The 25,519-nt window shown below is 33.4% G+C and overlaps 1 protein-coding gene across 1 annotated transcript; it reads left to right on the top strand.

Moving 5' to 3' along the window:
• Window positions 1-3,400: 3,400 nt before the first annotated feature.
• On the top strand, window positions 3,401-9,898 carry LOC124363460 (vegetative cell wall protein gp1-like). Its single transcript, XM_046818708.1, has 2 exons — window positions 3,401-3,454; window positions 9,536-9,898. The coding sequence occupies exons 1-2, from the start codon at window positions 3,401-3,403 to the stop codon at window positions 9,896-9,898; spliced, it is 417 nt and encodes a 138-aa protein (XP_046674664.1).
• The last annotated feature ends 15,621 nt before the right edge of the window (window positions 9,899-25,519 follow it).

The following is a 25,519-nucleotide window of genomic DNA, read 5'->3' as shown; positions in this document are numbered from 1 at the left end:
AAGGTTATGCTGACGAAGGTAATGGTTGACTATTGATAATTTTAAAGCATAACAGTATTTTGGACAATTACAATCATCATGTTTTACAAAAATATAACACTAAGTTTCAATTATTAAAATTTATACTGTTCACTTGATGTCAAAAATACCTTATGACTCAGGTTAAATAAGCACAAAACAATTAAATCTAATTAATTAACTCAGGAAAGTCTAACTTGATAACGAAACAGTTGTACGCCAAAACTTAAAGCATATTCTCTTAAATCCAAAACGGACGGTATAAGTACAAACCATAATACTGCCAAGGGGGCGCTGTGTACAGACCAGAGACGTTGAGAGATCGATCAACTTGTTCTGTTCTTAAGTTAGATGTGGCGAGTTCATCCATTGTAATTATTTTTTTATTTTTTTTTAAAACGTGCTAAAAAAACTACTTGAGTTTTTGAACAAGAGTGAGGTTACATAAAGAAGAAGAAAGATTCCGATCCTCGAAAGGTAGTGTTCAATTTTTGTAACATGTAGTACAACGTGGGCAACCTCTTTTCATTTGGCATCACAATGGATCATTGATGGTTAACTAGTATATAACACTAATAACTATCCGAAATTAAAAAAAAACTCCTTTAGAGTTTGAGTTTTATTGATTTTATTAATACTTCAACATATTATTGATTAATTATATAGCACCGATTTACTCACAAACAAAACCCATAGAATCCCAGTTGAGGGAGTCAAACATGGCTCTCTCACAATACTTGCAAGATGCTGTTTAAGGAATCTCCCTTTTTGTCAGATTTCCTCATCAACTTTCTCAGTTTATTTACGCAAGATCAACCTCATAGTTAATGGGAGACTAACAATTCTGGATAACTTTTTCCTGGAGTTGAATGGCGTAAAATAAGTGTCTCATTACTGTTAATATGAGATAAGACTATGACAATGTTCTTATGAGTATGGAGATGGATAGGGGATTTGTACATCAATAATAGACGCTCTCAATTCTATTCTAGCCATTCTTTCGAGGTTATTTTTATCTATTAATTTATAGTCTGGTTGGAGTGCTCGAGGACACCGAGTGGAAACATCTTCTATATGAGTTATGGTTCTAAGCTTTTGGCAGCTGATAGGGTGAAAATAACTTCAAGAGGTGGTCATTGTCAGTAACCAACACGCAATAATCTTGTCAGTAATTGTCACGCTGAAGGCAGTGACGCGGATTTCTTATAATTATTTCTGGAACCACACGCATATCTTACTTGTGCGGCCATACTATGAGGGTCAGTAATTTTCGGCACTTAAGACTTTTACTCTTTCTAGATCTTATCAATATAATCTGTTAAAAACTTAGTTGGTACACCTAAATTTCTTCATTAACAGAATTTCACCTTTATAAGAATTGGTCATTCCAACTGTTATTGTAATTTTTACCGAAGCACACGAATATGAGAATGCTTTCTAGCGAAAACTTCAAACTAATATTGCCAACGGATTACTCACAGTAAAAGGAAGTACGGGAAGGGTTGGAGAATAACACTGATTTATATAACTTAATATGATTTTCGTTAATCAATTGACATTTAATAGGTAATCTGAGTAGCTGCTGGATTAAATTCCCAGTGTTTGTGATAATATTTCAATATACCCAAACATATCTTCAGAGTGGATTTTACACAGAAAATATTTCCAGATTTAAGCCAAAATCAGCTTCAAATACTGTAATCTAAAGTGTTGAAAATGTCTTTATTACGCTAATGAAGCATTATCACTTTCTGAATCTAACTTATATTTACACTTTTCAAGCGTAAACAACTTAAAAAAGAAAACCCTTGTTCCCAATGCCTATATTTAACAATAATTACTAAACCTGATTTCTTTTTTATAAAATAACTTAAATACTGAACATTTTAAATCGTTAAAGTTACTATCCTAAGGACAACAAAAACCATAGTCAAGAATGCAATGATCGGTTGGTCAAGAGTTCATATCGGTAGATTCCAGTGTTGAAAATTAAACAAAGGAAAAAGGTCATTTATACAGTACAAGGTAGAAAGCCGAGCCAACTTCCCAATCCTCGTGGTTAGTAGTTTAATAAAGCGATTTATTTTACATCAATTTATGCGCCAACTTAGATCTAAAAAGAAACGAGATAATGCGTGCAGAAAGAATGTGTATGAATCCATTTAAGTAGCAAACAACTCAAGACTGCATTGTTTGAACTACTTCATTGTCACAGTAATTACCAAGATCCATAGCGAGACACTTGGAATCTGCAGTATCAACAACTGAATCCTGCTCTAAGCTCCATTCGTGTAAGAGAGTAAACCAATTATAACACAAACATGTGCCTAATATGCAGTGATAAATAAAAAATTTGATATAAAAAATAGTTATAAATTGGATCTGAAATAAAAATCTAAATTGATTTCATTACCTTGTGTGTTTAATTTCATTTACAAAGTATATTTTCTCATATCATGTGTTTATGCCATAGTAATAGTTTAAAGCAGTTGATCATTCTAAACTAATATAGGTACAGTAAGAAATAAAACTAATACGTGGCTATCGAACCAGAACCTGCAGCATACTTGTAATTGAATTTTCTGAATAGTGTTATGGCAATAGTAAATCTGAAAAATTCAAGGGAATTTTACAAATTCTAATATTCTTTACACATATTTCGTATTTTAATGATAGCCCATTACTTTTAACTTCTGTAAATTTCGTGATTAGTGTTGTACTAAACTACCAAAATTAATAGTATATGAGTTTTGATCGAAAATTTATTCTTATTCTTGTTTTGTTTAATTAAAGATTCTAAACGTTTAATATATAATATTACTCTCTGAACCACTACTTGTTTATTGTCTACATGAATGGAGTTAGCGTGTAATTATTATATAACTACATACATTTAATTTAATGATTTAAGTTATATAGACAGTTGACATTTTAAATCCTGATAATATTTTTAATTAATGAATTTTAAATTGTTATTTTTTGTTTTAGTTTTAAGGTTGCCGTAGAAAATGTGATGCTCCCGACTTAATACAACTGAAAAACTACATAATTTTCTACTTGGGCTGAACCTGTTGGATTAATGCAGTCTTTCGTCACATTTTAATCGAGTGAACGCATTATAAAGCAGCAAAGTATTAAGAAACCAAAATTTTAATACAAATGCATTGGAACTGAAAAGTTTCTTGGTTTAAAAATTAACAAAATTAACTAGACCCCCTCTGGCACCATCAGAAACTAATGTTGTGGGCAGAGAGAGAGGGGGGGGGGGAATTGCTCATATCTTTAGAGACATTTGTCTAATCTAAAAGCGGAAGGGAGTCCTAAGATTGAAGTGTACGCCAAAAATCATTGCGCTGAGAAATACTCACAATTTTTCAGCGTAATGGTCTACCATCCACTTCTCTCGTGGAAGCAACGAGAGAAGTTGCCTAACCTGGTCAGTATTTCTTCCAATGTGAATTTATAAAGTCATGGGATGGATTGGATGCTGGATAAAAACGGATTGCCAATGAAGGCCCCTTTTATATAGTATATATGGGGTAAAAACGAGTTCACAAATGTAGCAAGTAAATAACGATAGGTAAGAGTGTCTCAAGGGGATTTTGGAAGCATTCTTGTAATTGAGAAACTCTTCCAGTTGAGGTTCGTAATACCAAGAGTGTGTAGGCCAAATCTTGCTTTCGAGGTCACACTAACAAGTTTTTTAAATTATTTGTTTACAATACATTACATTAAATAGTAGTGTACAATACATTATTATTGTAACAGACAATGAACTTGGTAATTGATATTTGTTAGATTGGTATTGTAGTTATAAATTAATACTGTAACAATGGTAGATTAAAATGTACAAACACACAAAAACAAGAGATATAAAATAATTGTAACTCTTTGATATAGTCACACTGTACTGTATTTGGTAAAATATTATATAAGCTCACTGTTATTTTTTTAATAACTTGCAGATATTCACGGTTGATACCCATGGCATTATGAGGCCCTTTAATTAATTTCACAACACAACTATGATTTCTTCAAAACTGCGCAATTTCGGCATCAGACATGCAAGCGCGACTATTTGTGGGAGGGTGTGTACTAAGGTGAATTCATACGACACGTGTACAGTGTCGGGAGGAGGAGGGTTTCGTGTCCATCCCTGTGCACAACACGTCGTCACATGTCACAGACCACCATAAATATTCTCTGAAAACATTGAACTCATGCTATAAAGGCTAAAACTTGAAACGACGTACAGCTGAGATTACACTCGCAGTATCAAGGTTTAGTTTTCCCTAAAGACTTGAGAACGAATGCGTGATATTGAGTTATAAAAACAAATAAAAGTCGTTTGAGATTGATTATGAAAGGACTATAAAGGAAATGTGATTTTTTCGAGCATTTGGTCATCGTTCAGTGACACAAATTCAGTAACACTGCGTTTAGAGATCTGCAATCTGATCTCTTTCTCAGATGGATAACTAACCTTACACAAAATGATAAACTAAGTTAAAATAAACACACAAATCATACTAGAGCATTATGACACGCATAAGTTGGGAATCACACCTATAAAACATGCACTTAATAAAACCAAAACCCAATTAAACCTGAACTAAAGAATAAATGACACGATATGTCTGCACTTAACTACCAACCATAAAGAACCGAACTAGAAATACAACTCATAATTTTAACGTACTTTAAACAAATCATCGAGGAAGTCGTACTATTAAGAGTCTACTATACATATATGTTTATACTACCCACGTTTAGCACATTAAACCGTTTTAAACGTTTTATTTTATTCAACTTTAAAAAAACATATGACACGAGTATTGCATCACAATCAATGATAGTATTACTACATACAAAAACTGATACCACTTGGCTCGGAAGTCCGAAAGAGAAGAAGGAGTATAACGAGTATGAGGGGAGGGTAATAAATGGTAACAATCAGGAAGATTGAGACCTCTCAGACGTCAGGGCAACACTCGCACCCTGGGACTCATCATCGCGCATCTCGGCATTTGCTCACCTTCAAGCGGGGATATTTCTTTATCACTGGATCTGACATTTGTTCATTCATTTTATTCAAACATTACAAGTTGTACGCGACTACTTAATCGGTGTCTAATCACCCAATCGAATTACAGCTCATTCCGAATTTGTTATTTGACAAAGTAATTCTATACCATGGAGTGGGCGCTTTGAAATAATTAATCACACGTGTTGAAAGTTGGATATCAAATGCACATTTTTGCGGGATAACAAAAAAACCTACTTCGATATAATAACTGTCCCGGTTGAAAGAACTCATTTTTATTTATTAGTACCGGAATGTATTACTGTTAGTTCCAGGTCCGTTATTTATAGATTTTTTATAAATTTAGGTCACAGAAAATAAAGAAATAAAGAGGAGTTTGTATAATATAATATTAAAAACATAATTACTGTTTTAGTTCAAACTAATTGTCAACTCACCATTTCTCTTCTTTTTATAATTTCTTCGCCAGGTTAAAAATATGCACAAGTATTAGTGTACCGTGTTATTAAATGATCCCTATTTTATTTTAATACAACATTAATTTTTAACGATGAACTAAGCTCATTCTCGAAATATCTTGTGAAAAGAAAAACGGACAAACAGAAATGAAATTGTTATAATCCCTCTAATGATAAACTTTGTTAACGCTCAGCCAATAAATAGGTGAATGAAACTTAAAAGTAATTTAACAAAATTTACGAGCACTGATTCACTTTGATTGATGAATTCTTATAAACTCCACCTAGTGAGGTTAATTAACAGAAGTAGAATAACACAGTAACTTAGCTGTTTGTATCAATCAAGGGGGATAAATGGGTTACGGGAGTCACTAATCTTGGAACTAACACCACTGGGAGAGCAAGTGTGATACTTGATCGATTCCCACCAATTCAGCCCAATCTCTCAACATAATTACATCTAGAACATTACACACAATACAAGTTCAGCTGCACTTGAAACAGCAAATTATAATGACTTTCAGGACTTCGCTCCGGTGATTTAAAAGGATACCCTATCACTTTGTTTAAAATTTACTACTGATAATAGTTAATTTGATAGGATAACAGAGCTTCGGAAATTTTCCATTATTATATGTTGCAATAATAAAACACTAACTGTCAAAAATTTGTATTGATGTTTCAGGTATACATCAATACATAGGGAAGCAAACACAAGTCAATATGCAATTCATTTTTGACGTCCATTTCTATTTTTGAGTATTTTGCCTTGTCCAATGTCGTATATTGATTGATACTTCAATATGTCACGTGTGCCCTGAGTTAGTCTACAAATTTATTTATTCCGCTATTTTCTCGTTGCCATCATGGTTACCCATAAGACCAATGTAAAATATTAAATAGCTCTCAGTTAAATCCCATAGAGTGACATGCACAACAATTTAACTCAGTGTTCGCTTTGTAGAAATGAAGCTTCGTGCTTGATTTCAGGTGTATGGGTCAATTCAATTTCGAGATGTATGCGGACAGACAAACAGAAATTTGTCTAGCTCCACGAGTGATAGGCTTCGTTAACACTCAGCCAATAAATAACTTATATGTAGTTTTATAAATATTAATGTTTAAATTGATAATAATTGCGCCCCTAAAACACACCATTGTCTATTAAGGGTAATTAACATAATTGATGAATTTCTCTGTTTTTGTTTTTACAAAACATACACACACGACATATCAAATATTATTTTATATGTATTTTATCTATAAGAATACATTTTAATATTTAAAGAGGCAAACTAGTCCTAAATAGTTAGTTTAGAGGTACTTTAGAGGTACGTTTTTGAGGTTATGACGGCTAGAAACACCTTGCCGGAAGGTTGAGGGAGCGAGCCATCCAGGTTTTTAAGATCTTGTAGTGACGGTTACACACTGTGCTCTGTCCATACCTTTCAGCAACGATATTTACTCTGTCGAGTCTGGAAGGCAAGATAGCTAACTAAGCCTTAAGATGGAAAAAAACTAAAGACCAAGACCCTAATAACTGGAACTAAAGCTTATTAGAGCTAGATATCATACACCTAGAATCTTCAAGGAACAAGGTTAACTTCTGGCAAAATTGGCAAACGACACGATAAATGGTGGCTAAGATCAGGACGAAGGCTAGTTCTGATGCAAGCCCGACCAAATGAAACAAAACAAAAGTGAAAAACGCCACAGAGAACATGTATACATTGGTCTTTCATGGTGATAACGAGAAAATCGCAGAAAAAAACAATTTGCCAACTCAAACTGAGTTCAATCGTATAACATTTTAACATGTAGCATGTAAAACACATAGCATAACTATCCGTAAGAACTTACGAGAAATTTGTAGCTGGCAATTTCTCTTTTATCAGCGGGGAGAATTGTAATATTTCTACACTGTACAATTGTTTGTGTCTGTCTGTCCGCAGGACATCTCAAGAATAAAATGAGCTAGACCTCAGAGAACCCTATTACACGACAATACTTCTTGTATATTTTGTCATGTAATTAAAAGTGTTTTATTATGTTTAAAGATTTTTTACTTAAAATGCAATGGCTTATCAGCTATGATTGAACGTGATTATATTTTAGTCTAATACACACAATTGGAACTTGCAAGGATGTAGAACGTTCATGGCAAGTGGTGTCTCATAACATTTGAATAAGCGATGGTGGCCGAGATGACTCGATAGTCCCACATAAACTGCTAATCTTAAGGATTTTGTACTCAGTTGCAATGGTAAAGCTGATGTAATCCAATTTCCAATTCCAATCCAATCCTCTCACGACTGCATCTGGAGCTACTGTAATAGTAGATTCTTGTAGTTGGATTATATAGGATCATACAACAACATACCCAGTCCATGGGTGAGCATAAAAATAAGTGATTCAAGTACTGACATCATCGGTAAAACACATAAAGTTTGATACATTTATTCTATTTACAGTTATTGAATAAAAACTCGGTATAAATAGTTAAATTTATATATCAGCCAATTTAAGTACCAATTTTATCTGATATAGCTTGAGGTATGCAGTTTAAATACTTGTTTCAAATGTTAAATGCTGATTTTTTAAAGTAATTCATTATTATAACCATTTTAAAAGACTTATCATTCACGAAAATAGCACTATTTTTTATAAGTTTTTTAAAAAAGAACCGGCATAAAGAGTACATCATAGTTAAATTGAAATCTCAGCCATTTTTACCTTAAACTTTTTCTGATATAGTTTTAAGTATTCAGTTTAGATACTGTGTTCAGTATTTAAAATGTTAACTAAAGTAATAATCAAACTTCAGCCATTTTAAAGACTTTCAATTTATGGAATTAGCACTATTTTGTTATTATATAGCAGAAAACTTACAAATACAGTAGTTATTAGAAAAGAAAAGAAAGAAAGGTTTAAGGATAATAATAAATTAATTGTTATTGAAATCAGAGTTGTTTTCTTTGACGATACTAACATTAAAAGGTAAATATTCATGACATAAAGTTTAAATCTTAAAATAATGGAAAAGTGTAAGTTTTTGCACGTTAAACGGGGTTTAATTTTACTGAAACATGCAATGATATTGTTTTATTTGGTATTGATTTCAACTGGCTTTTAAGTAGTCTAGCTTAACGATAGACTAGCAAAAGCTTAGACGAAGTAGCTGCATACTAAGCCCTCTCAACTGATCTCTTTATTGTAAGATGTACTATAGAGTTTTTGGGCTTATCTTGAGATTTTTTGACACCTCAAAAATAGAGGATGGATTTCAATTTTACCCGTACAGTTTTATTTTTGTAACATACATAAATCACAAACTACTGAAACTTTATCATCCTTTTTTTAGCTATCCATAATCAATTATAAAATTAAAAAAAGAATTCTCTGTTCACATATGCTACATATGTTTGTACTACTAAAATAAACTTATTAGTTTGAATAGACTACCCAGAATTAATTTCTTAAGCAATAACGTAAAGTCTGTAAAATTCACTCAAGATTGTATTTTTGTATCTCTTAATCTATAAACCTATTACTGGTATACTCAATAAGCTAATTACATCTGAATGGAGTTTTATGTACTGAGAAATGTCCGATTTTTGTTTTTATTTTTACTCTTGCTGTAACTCCTTGACATTTAGACGTAATAAGTTATGTTATTCTGGCTGCCAAGAATATGGTTTCGTTACTGCCTTTCTAAACCTTGGATATGATGTTGAGAATATGAAAATGTGCACCCGTTCATAAGTTACTTAGAGTAAAATGAACTGAGCTGCGAGAAATATTTTTCAGAACTAGATTTTGAGATCCCATTGTAGCCCTTCATCGTAATTTGTGCTAGCAGTGGTTTTTCTGTAGGACCTACATGTAAGATTTTGTACTATTTATTAATTTTTATATATATTTTTTTTTGCAACCCTGTTGCCTGTTACTGATTTTTAATATTTTACCGGGTTCTTGGAACTATATTCTTAGCTGAATGATAGCCTAATTGACACAGGTATTATTCTTTTCTGTGTTGAACTTTGTAGTCGTCAACCTGTCTAAAGCACGGAGTCCACTCCGACCGGCCCGGCCTAGCCTTTCTCCGCCAACTGTGACCGGCCCGGCCCAGCCTAGCCTTTCTCCGCCCTCTACGACCGACTCGGCCCAGCCCAGCCTTTCTCCGCCAACTGTGACCGGCCCGGGCCGGCCTAGCATTTGTCCTCCCTCTACGACCGGCCCCGCTCAGCCCAGCCTTCCTCCACCCAATGCAACCGGCTCGATCCAGCATAGCTTGGCCCGGTTTATCCGGCCTCGGTCGGCTATTGAGGCGACTGTGCCGATGCCGCGTGCGCCGAGTCAGCCCGAGCCGGACAGCTGATCGCAGTGAGCAGATGTCTATTTTGATTGCATGCATATTGACAGTAGATAAAAGGACGGTCCGGGCTGGGCGCGTACACCCCATCAACTTTCAATCTTGTTTAGTTTGTTTTTTGGAAATCCCTGGTTATAAAATTGTACACTTCCAGCCATGAAATTTGGCAGATCGTCATTGAAACCTATCACTCAGTAGGATGATATAATTGTTTTGGTCTGGTGGTTAGATATATAAATATTTTTTTCTCTATAAGAGACTGTGTGTCTATCTATCCGTAAGACATTTCAAAACGCCCTATTTTGCACGCAACCTTGGCGAAGCCTGTTACGCTACACGGCATTTGTTACGATTATAAAACTACTTGGTTTGGTTTTCGTATATACCCAAATGAATACAACAATATGTTATATATTCCATTTAAGTATCTGTCAGTTTCAAATCCCTATGGACTTACCGACTTGTAACTTTTGTAACTAGTATAGAAAGTTAGTTAATGCACAAGCTTAACATGTGGTTCTGCTAAGTCCTGGAATATTGGCTTATAATTAAGGCATGTATGGTATCAATAGTCTTTGATATACTTTATCTTTCTCTCAGTATGAATATTGTATAGTTAATTCATTAATTTATACTTAATTTATCGTCCGTGGTAATTAATGTTTTGCACAGGATAAATTTAGAGTAGAATGAATCTACACGTAATTTTTGTATCCAATTTTTAACTTATACTTGTACATATTTTAAAGGTTTATTTAAGTATGTCAAAAAAGAATGATTGAAAACATAATAACTGCTGATCAAATAATATGCGATTAAAATATTACAACGATTACTAAACAAAGTCGGAATAAGTAATTTTTGTTTTAATTTTTTGAATAGTAATAAAAGCTTTCAAATTAATATATTTTTCAAATGTAGTATTTTATCTGTGACTCATGATTTAAAGTCTAAAATTGCAAGTGTTATGATTCTGTGAAATATTATGAGTTTAAATATATCCTTATATCTTTATTTTACTAATCTATTCTAAATTATTTAATTAATTCCTCACAGATCAGAGATGAACATTGAAAGATGCCGAAATAAATGTATTTTTATGTAAGATTATAGCCTTTAAGTAAAAAAAACGGTTTTATACCTATTACAATAATTTCTTTGTTTGAAGGTTATTTTTGACGATGGAAGGATTGTGAAGGAAACAGGATTTTTCCGCACATTTTCCATCGTTCAGTGAAACAATAAATCAGTAACACTAGGTTTCGAGATCTGCAATCTGATCTCTTCTTCAGGTAATAACTAACCTAATACATAATTACAAACTAGGTTAAAGTTAAATAGGTTATTATAATCAATTATAAATTGTAGGAAGTAAGTTAACAATAGTCTTGGATTTTTAGTTTTTCTGAAAACAAGTGAATAGTTAAAATCTCATCTGTTAAAACGTAACCTACAATTCCAAATAACGTAGAATGTGTATTTTATGGACTGGGATCTTTTTATGTGTATATACTTATAGACAAATCAATGTACAAGTGCTAGCCGTGTATAAACGGGGGTCAATAACACGAAAATAAACTACATAGGGAAATGTTAACGTTTCCAAAACAATATTTGTACAAGCTATCTTTTACTTACTATAACCAACAACTAAACTGTCTTTAACTTACCTTACTTACTCCTCCAAAAATAGTGGCTCGGGAATCTTCCCCTGCGAAACTGTTGAGCTTTGTAACCTCATAAATGTATTTTTTTAAACAGATTATAGCTAATGAGTCCAATATTGTAATATTTGTTTCCCAAAGTTTCGCAGGGGGGGGGCTTGAGCTCCTGATCCCACTCCTTGTATACGCCCATGATATGATTGTGTGAAGGGGTGAAATTATAGAGCTTGATTCAGTTATTGTTCAGTTGACTCTACAGTGTAAATTGCATCTTCTCATTGACCACCACCTTTGACTGTATTAGTTACACTCCTTGTATACGCCCATGATATGATTGTGTGAAGGGGTGAAATTATAGAGCTTGATTCAGTTATTGTTCAGTTGACTCTACAGTGTAAATTGCATCTTCTCATTGACCACCACCTTTGACTGTATTAGTTACACTCCTTGTATACGCCCATGATATGATTGTGTGAAGGGGTGAAATTATAGAGCTTGATTCAGTTATTGTTCAGTTGACTCTACAGTGTAAATTGCATCTTCTCATTGAGCACCACCTTTGACTGTGTTAGTTACACAAGAGATAACTCATCGAGGCATTGAAGAAGTGTGTACTCAGGCTCCCATCTGCGCAGTAAGAGATTCAGGTAGTACATATTCAAATATTAACAATCAATATTAAGTGGCGCAGTTCTAGCGTCGGACCTCAGAACTAACTGAAACAATCTCTCTGGCCTCAACTTATCTCATCCGTGTAAATTATTTACCTCCTTTTTAACTAATAAAATCAAAGGTATCGCATAACCAAAGACACTGATAGGAAAAAGGTGTTCGTGAGAATAACTGATATGTGTACTCTTTATAATTCAAAATTACGAGATTCGGTGTATGCAAGATTCATTATTTTATAGTAATCCTAAGGAATCAAAATTCCTTAAAAAAAGATAATAAAAAGGTCTAATACAGTACAAATTTATACACTTAAGCATTTCTTTTGTATATGTATCACTAAATCAACAGCTCAAACCCCGTTTAATTTGCAGTACTCGGGTTTAAAATATTAATTTACTCACATTTGTTTGGTTAGTAATTTTCAAAGCATGTTTACTGACTTCTGAGTTTTATACATTCAAAAAGTAAAACATCCGATAGTAATTCTGTAACGCATGAGTTCAGTCTAAAAATTCAACAATCAAATTCAATAAACAATTGTGACACAATTATACAAAAATATTTAAAAACACATTTTATTGTTGCATAAAGTAGTTTTTGTAGTTTAGTATTCAACTAGGCTTCATCAATTTTATGCTTGTGAAATGTTTTTACCTACTATTCAAAGTAAACAAATTTTATTTTTCTACACATTTACATAGCGTATTAAATTGTAACTCAGTTCAATGTACGACTTTATTACACTTCGATAGAAATAAAACCACTATCCCTGTGTGACAGGTTAATAGGAGGATTGAGCTAGGAACTAGAGCCTAAATTATTGCAGTTCAATTATTTACCACAACGAGGGGCCAGCGAGACAATTTAGCTGACTCAGCGTGGGGCGGCGGTTGTGGGGGTAGAGGTGTCGGCCTGCCGGTGTTTGGCCATTATTAAATCTCACGGCCACTTAATGCTGCCCAATCTAGGCGCTAGTTTCAAATTGAGAATGAATTAGTTATTACTGCGTACCCATTCGTTCTCGTTCAAATTAAATATTACTAATAGCAAAACAAAGGATTTCTCGTGATACTAAAAACTGAAACTATGTCAGCAATAAACCTTAACACGAACGTCGCATTATATTTTTGATTTTATAACTGAATGTTTTGCTGATGAAGAATAATCGATAACGTACATTAATTAATTCATGAAATAATTATGTAATTAATGTCGTACGATAAGTTCATTATGAGACGTATCTTACACAATATTTGAATGCAAAATGGGATGTGTTAATACTAGTTCATTTCCTCACGTCTACTTCGTGTTATCGCAGTAGCGTACATGGAAAATTGTTTCGGGGGAGGGGCTGACACATCGGATTGTTTAAGAAGTATAAAATTCCCTCCAAAAATAGTGACTCAAGAATGTATTCCCGGAAATTGTTGAGCATTAAGACCTCATAAATGTGTTCTAGCTTAAAACAAACTACTGGGTGCACCTTTAATGTTTGTCTCTCAAAAGTTTTTATTTCCAACCTTCGATCTCATGTCATGACGACCAGACACGTCGCAAGTCCGCGGTATGCGCAGTAGTCGAACGCGCATCTTCCCCGCTACACCATTTCTCACTGCTGAGTTCAAGTAGTCAGTTTGCGTTGAGCTGCTGTCGCATAAACATGGCCACCTCTTTTGATTCTCCTGCCAAATGTAAATAGAGGATTTTTACTCGTTTCCTGCAAGCCGAAAGAAATAGTAGTGCAGAAATCCATTTGATAATGTGCCAAGTTTAAGAAGAAAACATCATAAGTGATGTGCGTGAATCGCGTCAAAAGGTTGAAGATGGCCGGATGTCCAATTGAAGGACCAATTCGAGAAATGTCAAAGCTGAAGCCATTTGGTGATTTTTGTGGGTGTCGGTCAACATCTGTGGCTTTCTACACCACTCACATAATAACATCATCACTGATAATGTTTTCGAAAGTTGAAAAAAATAGCTCTTGTGGTTATTGTTTGGCTGTCTTTAACTTCATAACTGTAAAATGTAACTTTATATAGTGTTACTTTGGTGCCTGTACCCGCTTCAGTCACAATATACTATGATACGTTCTAAAAAATACAGTAAGATGTAACCAGTTATTGAATTAGTGATAAAACCCGGAAATTGAGTGAAATTTGTCATTAATGACTAACGAAACACTGATCTATCACCTAACGACTGGTTGTCTATTGATGCTATTCTGGAAAAATAAAATGTATATAAATCAAAATTAGTATTAAATATGCAGTAAGTATATTTATTCACGTTAAAAATTAGCTAAAAATCCTTATTTTTTAAGCAACAAGTAATATTCCTTCAGAATTTAAATTGTATAAGTTGTTCAACGCTACAAAACTGTATATTTTAAGTGTTTTTGACATATTCATGCAATATCTGCCGTACAATTACAACTAACACACAAACTGTATGTTATATCCAAGACACGGGGTACATGTAGCCTGCAAGTCCACAGATCGGTACAGCAATCAGTAGGGACAAAGTTATGAACTGGAGAATGAGAGGACCGGCCGTCACATGCTCGCTGATCACGCCCCACGTCGCGTCGTCTGTTCCACCTGCCGCCTTCCCTGTCGCTGTCGTCCCTCTTCTCACTTTATGACATCAACTTTTAAGAAGCAATAAGATATATTTGTAGTTTTAGGAAGATATTGGACCTCTCTTTCATAAATTTCTCATACTCATGGTTATTTGTAATGTATTGTTCTAGTTGTAAATATAATTATATTGATAATCTGTTTGTGGAGAGTGAGAAACATGATATGATTCGGTTGGCGTAATATTTTTATTTTTAAATTAAATTGTTTGATTGTTTGAATTGTTTGTTGTTATTGTTTAATTGTTTGATTAGTTGTTTAAAATATGATTTCTGAACACAGGAAACGTTTTTATTATTCAACGAGGAGTGATAATAATTTGAAGCGACATTTTGGAACATCGTATAATCAGATTCAAAGAAAATCTCTTGGTTCCAAGAAAATTAACCAAGATAAGGACATGTACGTTTTACAGTACATAAAGTATGGCTGCAGGTTGTGACATTATTTTTATTTTAAAAATGTGTGATGTTCTGTCTTTCCTTAAATTATTATCTAATGAAAAGGTGTGTTTAAAAGTCATGAATGATTATAAACATGCTACTCCTTGAAGATGTACTAATGTACATATTATAAATATTGCATATTTTATCTTCAGTCGTTTTTATTTCAGCCTAACTTCAAATTGCTTGAATTTCCTAGCTTAATTTACTTTAATTTTCTGTAAAGTGTTAAAAATTATTTATCATGACCATTTTTTCTTTAAAAAATTTATCTTAAAGGCAATAAATTAAAAAATGTTTAAAATATTTATTGAACGAAAAATTGAATTCAATTAAATTTTATCCAATACAGTCTTTCTTATTTCCATTCAAACATAAAAACTGTTTGGCCCTTATAACCTTTAAACCTGGATTGTCAAAATATTATTTCCTTATCTTTTTTATTAAAAGTCCTACATATCTGATTTTCGTAATTCCCCTAGAGGTTCCTTGATTTTCCCGTACGATCTGCTAAATCAAATATATTTGTGCTGTATTTTCCGACCAAAACTACATGCCTTTATATGGTATGACTTTTTATCCATAGAAAACCCAGGTTTGGTTTCTGGTGTTTTTGGGCTTAAACAAAACATAATTAATCGTGCAATCAACATATAAAAAACTGAAGTGTCAAAAAAACAAGACACTAAGAAAGATTTACACTAAAACAGAGATAAATAAATCGTTTAGAAAACAAATTATGAGAGTTAGCTGTCAGAGTGTAAGGCAATTGAATCAAAACAGAATGAAGACCGTCTAACATTGGTTAACGTTCCTTACGCTCAAGGAACGACTGATTGGCTGACCTTTAGCTAAGAATATCACTCGTGGAGCTGAAACAAATCATTTCTGTCTGTCTGCTTGTGTATATGTATGTCTGTCTGCTTGTGTATATGTATGGCTGTCTGCTTGTGTATATGTATGGCTGTCTGCTTGTGTATATGTATGACTGTCTGCCTGATATTTTGAAAACTAACTGACTTATAGACTTCAAAACTGTGCGTGAAGCTTTATTTATATATTTATTAACACTGAGTAAGATGTTGGGGAACATTTTTACATTGGTCTTAATGGTAACCATGATGGTAATAGGAAAATGTCAGAATAAAAAACTTTGTAAACAAACTAAATAACACCCATAACAAACTAAGAGATTCAAACGCGTGAAATATTAAGTCATGTAGCCTAACTATCCGACCACCTACATCATTTATCGTGACTTTTATTATTTAAACACTGATATGAAAAGCAATTTAATGAACAAAAATAAGAATGTATTACATAACAAGATATGTCGAGAAAGGTTTCATACATAGACTTTAAAATTTGCGTGGACCTTCATTTCTATAAGAATTAGTTCTATGTTGCGTAATTTTCCTAGTTAATTTTTTTATAATTATATGTCTATCTATCTGTCTGCAGTACAATTTCGAGAATGAAATGAGCCATGGAATTAAAATTTTACATGTAATCTAAGCGAAGCCTGTTTCGACGCGTGGCGCGGTGTACTCCTACTTAGTACAATAGACAGAATACATAATATCAAAAGTGTATCAAGCCGGGTAAAACGTGAGGACAGGATTTCAATGTTTACGCCTGGACTATCGAATTCCAAGTATTTTTGGCTCACTGTGCATTAGGAAAACAAAACTTTTAATGTCTATACGAGTTAGTCAACACATTAGGCATTCAAAACGTCGGGATTCGGAAAAAAATCAACCGTAGCAGAACACTGATACGAAATCAAACATGCAATAGAATTCGACAATACTAAAGTATACGCAGATATCCCATACTACTACTCAGGAATATTAATATCCCAGATAGGTTAAGGAAATAATCAACAAAGAAAATAAGTTTAACATGGAAGAAAGCATAAAATTGTTAAGAAGCCGGCAGCATGTGTATATAGGCCATATTCATCAATGTTGTTCATTTCAGCCAATCACGATTGGGTACGCCCCCTTCAACTCATATATACAGGCGGATGTATATTTAATTTGAAGTTTCAATTTACGATATGTAACTGAAGAAGGTTCTCTATAGCAAGAGTGAAATATTGCAAAATTTTAATAGTGCTAACCAAGTTTCGATGCCAGCAGACTTGGATGATAAATATGACACCGCTATTGCAAGCCTATGAATATTTGTTATATTATCTTACAAAATCGAAATAGAAGACCAACATCAGCATTTTCTTTAAATTACAAAATCTCAATCTCATTTAGAGTATTCGACTAGAAAAATAATTTAATTGCGTAATATATAATTTTGAGAGTATTTTGAGCCTATAAAAATATAACACGCACGAATTTCTTCTTAGATTAATGCGGACATAGAATTAGATAGATATTTTAAAGTTAAAAACTCCAAGAAGAGGATTAAATAATGGTTAAAATATTCTTATATGCATAACATATTCTTCACCCAAAATTATATCTAATTAAGTTCTGAATCGTCTACATTATGATATTGCCTTTGAAACTCGCTGATTCACAATTTAATAAAAATATTTTGTTTATATCATTTCAACTTTCTACAAAAATGTGTATAGTTACTAAGTATCTCACCAGTAAAAGTAACCAACTACAAACTTGGTGCTTACCATTTCATGACTATGTAACTAAAGTATTATACTCTATCTTGTAAAACCGTCTGGGTGACGATTCAAATGTAATAAAGACATTTAAAATTCACTAAGTCGGAGTAATGAATATGGAGAAGAGAGTTAGGAAGGAGACTTGCCTGGGCATTGTATTATTCATGATGTGGTTTTAACGAATATAAGTCGGTTTTCAGAAGGCATTTAATGCCATTAACTGCAGTCTAATAGAGTGGTTTCTGTCACTCTATGCGCTAATAAACGTGTATTAAATTTTAATAGAGTGTGATATAATATAAGGTAAGAGTACGCCACATCACATGTTGCGTAAAAAGCTTTGGTGAAGTTGGATTCAAAATTTCAAATATATAATTCATTTCATTCTCGAAATATCCACTAAACAGATAGACAATTTGACAGTATAAATTCAAATAAAAATTATGCTGAGATAAATCCCATGGTTGGGCATAGGCCAACACAGAACTCGTTTTTGTATACGTAGAAATGAAGTCTCATGCAAAAAGTTGTAGTCTGCGGATTAATTTCCTCGGGATATCTTGCTACATGATAGATTCATATTTTTTCATTCAGTTAGGTTTCATAGCAGCGTTTAAATAATAAAAGTTTGGGTCATCTAAGGTGGGTTTTATAACGTAAGAGGGCGCTGAGATCAAATCTTTATACCGACTTAATATATTGCTTTTCCACTGTATTATTTTCGTATTACTCTATGAATAAAAGTGTCACATGTTCATAACCCATTTGATTGTACCCAGTTTGTTTGCAAATTTATTTATTCTACAATTTCTCATTGCCGTCATGGTCACCCTTAAGAGAAATGCAAATTTAATATATTCGCTAACGCTCAACCAAATTCTATAGAATGGCAAGTCCAATCATCGAACTTAGTGGCGATTATATAAAAATGATGCTTAATGCCAAATGTTAAACCTGTAGGTGATTCCTTTTGAGATATCGTGCTTACAAACAGATAGACAGACAGGCTCTATGCTTACGAGTGATAGACTTCACTAGCGCTCTGGAAATTAACCGATTTCTTAAGTACTGTTCCGATCTTAATAAACAATTGAGCAACATTATATTTTTTTTTTTATACATCGAACAACCCTTGAGTGTTACATATTGTTAATTTTTTAGAAACGTGGAATATATTATATTCGAAATAATTTACATTAATTCACAAATCACTCCATTCATTAAAAGACTCGTCTTGTTATATTTGTTTCCCATTAGTTATACGCCTGGCCAGCTAACCATAAACAGCAATTTAGAATGAGTGACGTTCCTCGTTATCTGAGTCATTACCGGGCTGCTCAGTCAGCTGGGGATGTTAACACCTTTCCTGGCATTGTTAACTACGGCTGATAGCTGCCATGTCACTCTTCTGTTGAGTTGCTTCTGTCTGCCTCTTATTGCTGACATTGTTGGTCTAAATCACACAATGATTATAATTAGCTGAGCGTTAGCGAAGCCTATCACACTGGAAACACTATACGTGAATTTATCTATCTGTTCGCACGTTATCTTGAAAACTAATTGACAATAGATTTGAAATTTGCATACTGCTAGGCAATATCTATGATGAAGCATGGCACTTCGTGGGATTTCGTTAGCTTTACCTAGAAAATATCGAGAACAGATTAAGCTATAGACTTTAAATTGCACAACAATTTGCTTCTTCATAGGAAACATCGAGTTTATTGATGGTGCTTATCAGACTTTGGGATTTCGCAGAGCGCTAGTGAAGCCTATTACTTAAGGGAATACTTCTACATCTAGTTGAGTTATAAGCTTGAAATTTTGATGAAACTCGATGAGTTCTACGACGGTTCATGTCCCTTCATGGAATTCGGTTGGCCGTTAACGAAGTCTATCAATGATAGGAATATATCGAAAATTAATTAAGCTACAGGGAGTTCCTCCACCGCATTTTGGGATCTTGTCTAAATAACGTACGGTACTCAATTGAGTACCTGATAAGACAACGAGAACACCTCTTCATCTAGATTGCACTGAATGGCTGCTGGATAAACCCAAGAGAGCTCGTTTGTACTCTATTGTATGTCTCGGATGTCAAAGAGTTCGTTTTGAACGTGTACTTCGCCGACTTTTTTATCCATTTAGACGGATGCTGCACTAAGCGGAAGGTGAAATGGAACTGTGAGGTCAAATATTCATAACACAAACTTCAAAATAGATAGCATTTTTCTCCCTTTTGCAGGTATACTACCTCATTTCGGTCAGGATGCCATCAAGAGTACTCTCCTTGCCTTCAAACAGCGAAGGGAGAAAACTGGAACGACAGCAGTTTTCCTGGCACGATTTCAGGTAAATTTTAATATTTTGCAGTAGTTTCATCAAGAAAGGGTTTTTCGGACAACATGAAGCACCACATCCCACCAATATTTCGTTACGATAACGCCCATAGCCTCGAAACATAGCGGAGACTGTTACGCTACACACAGCCTGGCGTACTCATACTTTGTTATATGTGCATCAGGGAAGTAAAATATGACCTTGTGACCCTGATAGAGATTAATCACTCTCGAGAGTGACATGAAACTTTCCTTCCCTAATAGACTCAATAATTCCCCATCTTCAATTTTAATAAATAAACTTATTCACCACCTATTGTATCAAATGTGTTTAGAATGGGTTGAAAACCTTCATTTCCAAAACACCTGAAATTGATAGTAGAAATTATATGCAGTCATACAACTATAATTTATACCATACGTATATGAACATTATCTCAAGGATTTGTTTTTGTTAGAAATAATATTACAGTTTTCAGTAATAACAGTAAAACAGCTGGATTACTTTACTTCCTGCCGAGGCTAATGAGGTTTTTTCATCAGAGAGAACATTGAAACATACTTATTGTATATAGGGTATAGCTACTGTTAGGTAGAGAATGTGAATAAAAAAATAAATATCACATTTTGCATTTTCTACTGGTGGGCTACAAACGTTTTACTTAATCGAATTATCCGCAATATGCCATAAATAATAATACTAGTATTACGATTGGCATCTATATGCCAATATTACCAATACCATACAAGTATAATAAATCTATTTAGATCATAAAAAACAATGTTATGGACATATGGTACAATTATTATTTCTTCACACTTGTACTTGTTATCAAGTTATTTTCTTCCAATGTTCAAAGGCCAATAAATGAGCATAAAAATCTGCCAAAAAGCACGAGGAAGAGACATCGCTTACTCTTGACAAAATCTTTTTTTATTAAATGTGAGTTTTTACCACTTATTTTTGATAATTCGTAACTCATTACCTGCACGTAGTTACTTTACACGTATTTACGAGGGTTCCAATCACTGAATAAAATAAGAGATAAAACGCTTGTATGTACAAACACAACATTTTCGATTTGGAGACAAGACTTATGCTCTAAGGTTATCGGGATTCTCGTAAATTATTTAACTAAAGGGGAAGAGGGTTCTGGATACTGCTAGGGTTGACTACTCGAGGGGGGCGGGGGTGACGGATGAAAGATCTTGCCCAGTGTTCTCTACCATAACGGAAGCAAAGTTTGTCTCCAACAGTTACAATATTTCTTAATGAAAACCTCATTCACGGGTTATTACAAAATAATAGTGCACTATCAATTATTGACAACAAACGATCAAATAAACTATATATTATTTGAACGCCGGAACATATATATTATGTATTATTCAGTAGGCAAGAAAACGTCCTACGTCAAACAAATCCGATTTTTGTCAATGTTAAAACTGTTATAATTTATTGAATATAGATATTAATATAGTATATACAAAACAAATGGTAATTAGTAGATCCGCCATAGCTGCAAAGCTAAGTTGTCTTAGTGACTATATAAATTATATTTTATAATTAATAATATTACGTGATGAGTTTGAACTGTGAGACCTCGTTTAAAGTAAAAACCAGTAGCAGAAATCTCGTAAATGCTGCGGTCACTGGCTCAATTAGAGATGGCGTTAGTGATGGCATTAATATACATCATTATCGATTAATCTTTTAGCCCTGTGCTCGTAGAAACTTTTTCGCTTTGCGCATAGTTTTCATAACTTTTATTTCATAAACCAAACTTACTATTAGTTCTTGTATAACCTTAACATGTTTCCGTATTATTTGTAGAGTAAACACATTTGTAAGTGTAGAAACTTTTTAAGTATATTAAACTAGTTTGTGTAGTCTCAATGGAAGTTTGCTCCAGAAACTTAAACACACGTCTAGAACGAAGCGAGGAACTTTAACGGCTCGTTTTCAAATCAAAGTTGTCCAAACTTCTGCGACCCACCACACGATTTAAATGTTCATTCCGATCTTATCACACGCCATATTGACATCAAATCTGAACTGGTCGGGACATATTTCTAAGAATATAAGCGAATATAAGTATAGCAGTGGGGTATAAGCTGGATTTAAGCGCAATGAGGATCAGTTATTAAGTTTTTAATTTAATGAATTTATTTACTAATAAACAGTAACTGTATAAGAATTATTGTAATGATTTCAAATCTGACACTAAAATGTCTTAGAAATGTTAAACATATCTGTACTAGATTTCAAATTTTTATTTAGGATATACGTGAAAGTCATACGTTAGTTTTAAAACGTTGCATATATCTCGAAGACTTTTTAAGCTAGAAATACAATTAGGTTCTAAGCTATCCGAAATCATTTTACGGGAATCAGAAAAATGCTTAAAAGCAATAACCCAATCAACTGACTGGATTTATATTACAAACGAATGTAAAATTGTTCCGACATGAATCTATGCTAAATTCAAAAAAATTCCGTTAACTGCAACTATAAAAATATTCAAACACGTATATGTGCACGTCTAAACACTCACACACAGGATTTTAAAATGAACAGATTTTCAGTCCATCTTGATTTAAAATGGAAAAATTCCCGGAATGACGGAACTTAGAGTTACTGTGAAAACAACAGAAATACCTAAATATTGCAATATTAATTTGCTAATTTAAAGCACAGTATTTTTAAATATGTATGATAAATTAATGTTTGGGTTACTTAGAGTTATAACTCAATCTTTAACATATCACTAGAGGATAAACATCTTACGATTTCAGACACAACATGACACAAGTGTTATTAAGCGATATTAACGACATTAAGGTCTTGAGATAGAGGTGAAGGCCTGGGGCGGATCTCATCAAGGAGGTCGTGTGGTGTCAGTATGCCAGGCGCAGCCCGCCGCCGGCACCCCGTTACCCACCCGCGCTGCTCAACAAACCGCTGTGAGAATTGACATTACTGTAGTACTGAGTGTTGTACACGAAAATGTAATAAGAAAATATCTAATAATTCTGTGTCATTTTGATTTATTTTAACAAATGTATATAATAAATTAACATTGGAAATTAAAATGACATACATGAACAATAAATATATAGGATGTTTACGAAGAAAAGTGTATAAATTATTTAAATAGTTTATTTAATAAAAATATCTAATAGTTGCTTAGTTCAAACTAAGCAATTTTGAAGCTATATCCATCCACATAAAATCAAGTATTATATTGCAGTGTTATTTATGTTTGTGCTAAGAATCAACTTGCAGTTTACTTTTTTTAATAAATTAACATAAATATTGGTGTAAATTGTGCTTTTTATTTTTTAAATGAATTTTAGTAAATTTTTTGGCACTGAGGCTAACTTAAAAAACTTCCACATTGACCTGAACAGTGAGTTTGAGTTCACACTTAAGTTACCAAACATAACTTTTTACATATTATTTGAATCAACTACACTAAATTTGCCAAATTTTGAAACTGAACCCTATGATTGAGAAAAGAAATTACGAAATGGTAAGAAGATAGTAACTAGAAAAAGCTCTCATTCTAATGACGGAAAGATGAAGAGGTTTTCTTTAGTAATTTTACACACAATAGACATAGGAATGTTACCCATGTAGAATAACGAAGGCATGAGGAAACTTTTGGCTCAAATACTTGCTTGTTATTGCGCATAAGGATTATGGTATAAAGGTGTGAAGCATTCGTTGCAAGCAGTGCCTGATCAAGGATAGTATTCATATTTTATGAGCATCAGAATTGTAAACAAATAACTAATTTTTAAGTAAAGGCGATTCACTACTGGAGAGGGTAGAATACAGACACCGAGTCTTGAGCTGTACTATGGATAGCCAAAATAAGACTGCTCCCGTTTACTTTAGGGGAACAGAGTGCAGAGTTATGAAAAACGTCTGATTTTGGGTCTAGATAGCGTAGGTTCAAATTCTGTCTGTGACCTTTGTACTTTTTATTAGTACTATCGAACTTGTACTGTACCGACTCTCCACCTGGTTCTGTTTGATAAGAACCTCGCACAGGCCAGTGGCCAATGAGGACGGCCAGAATAAGGCCTTAAAAAAAGAAACGTCCATCTCTTATAGTCCAAGAGCCAGAGTGCATTTGCACTGTATAATCACACACAACCTACAACTTAACCGTCAATCGCGCTATTTTTGATGGTTGTCAAAATGGGGACGCGTCAAAAGGGTTATAAATATGAAATAGTATTTTATATCGCATCATATTCTTCTTAGCTAGACACAATTAAAATCTAAGAAACATTTTTTTTAAGTGCCTTATGCGAGCAACAGACTTAAAAAAGAACCCTTATAGTGTTGAGGGTTTCAACTTAGCACTAACTGATAAAAACTAAGTTAAAATATTTAATTATAAGTAAGTAACTAGTTAGAAATTCACATTATTTAACCTATACTGGTAAAATAAATATTTTATTATAGATGATTGATACAATCATACAGTGTGCATGCTTTAAGTATAGACATCACATTATAATACATTAAATAAAAAAAAAACAATCAGAAACGTGGATAAATGTTTAATCAGCGTCAGATTACATGCCCTTAGAAAAAGGACTTTCAGTCGCGTTATGCAGTTTTCTGATGTGATATAGCAACTATTACTTATGTTTCGGTTGTATATAAATCTAAAAATATATAATCTTGAGAAAAGAATCTTTTCATATTTTTAACCCTTTTGATGACTTCACATTTCGACCTCTACCAAAAACTAGTGTAGCCAAAGATCGATTACTTTTTTAGGAATTATTCCTCTGTTAACTAAAAGAAAACCATATTATGTGCTAAATTGGCTCTAAACTCCTAGACTATTAGGGCTTCTTATACATATTCTGTATATTTATTAGCCAGAAATACTTTTTATCTCTGTCTGTCAAGTTAAATAGTCATAAGTGCCTGTAGTTCAAATATCCACTTAATATTCGCCCTCAAGCTCTGACTGATCTATCTTCCTACTTTTAGTAGCTCCCAATACATGTGATCGCTAAGGCAGTGGGAGATTCCTGTACATATATGGTTCTATCTCTTAAAGCGTACAGCTTCTGGGTGCTTCCACTTTTAGAAGCACTCATCCTCTTTTCGGTGTATGGGAACTCCTTATGTCTAAAACCCCCCTGCTACTGAGCTTCCACTCTCCAAATAGCATTTAGCGTATGAATATTCCCCGTCTGCAAAAACTG

This window comes from Homalodisca vitripennis, chromosome 5 (genome assembly GCF_021130785.1).
Source record: "Homalodisca vitripennis isolate AUS2020 chromosome 5, UT_GWSS_2.1, whole genome shotgun sequence".
Classification (NCBI taxonomy): Eukaryota; Metazoa; Arthropoda; class Insecta; order Hemiptera; family Cicadellidae; genus Homalodisca; species Homalodisca vitripennis.
Note: the sequence above shows the minus strand (reverse complement) of the source record. Positions and strands in the feature narration are given on the sequence as shown.

What these genes read in the sequence shown, in the direction of transcription:
- LOC124363460 (XM_046818708.1), top strand. Translation starts at nt 3,401, where the DNA reads ATGGTCTACCATCCACTTCTCTCGTGGAAGCAACGAGAGAAGTTGCCT. An exon ending in GAGAGAAGTTGCCTAACCTG is followed by an intron (nt 3,455 to 9,535) that starts GTCAGTATTTCT and finishes TAATTGACACAG; the next exon opens with GTATTATTCTTTTCTGTGTT.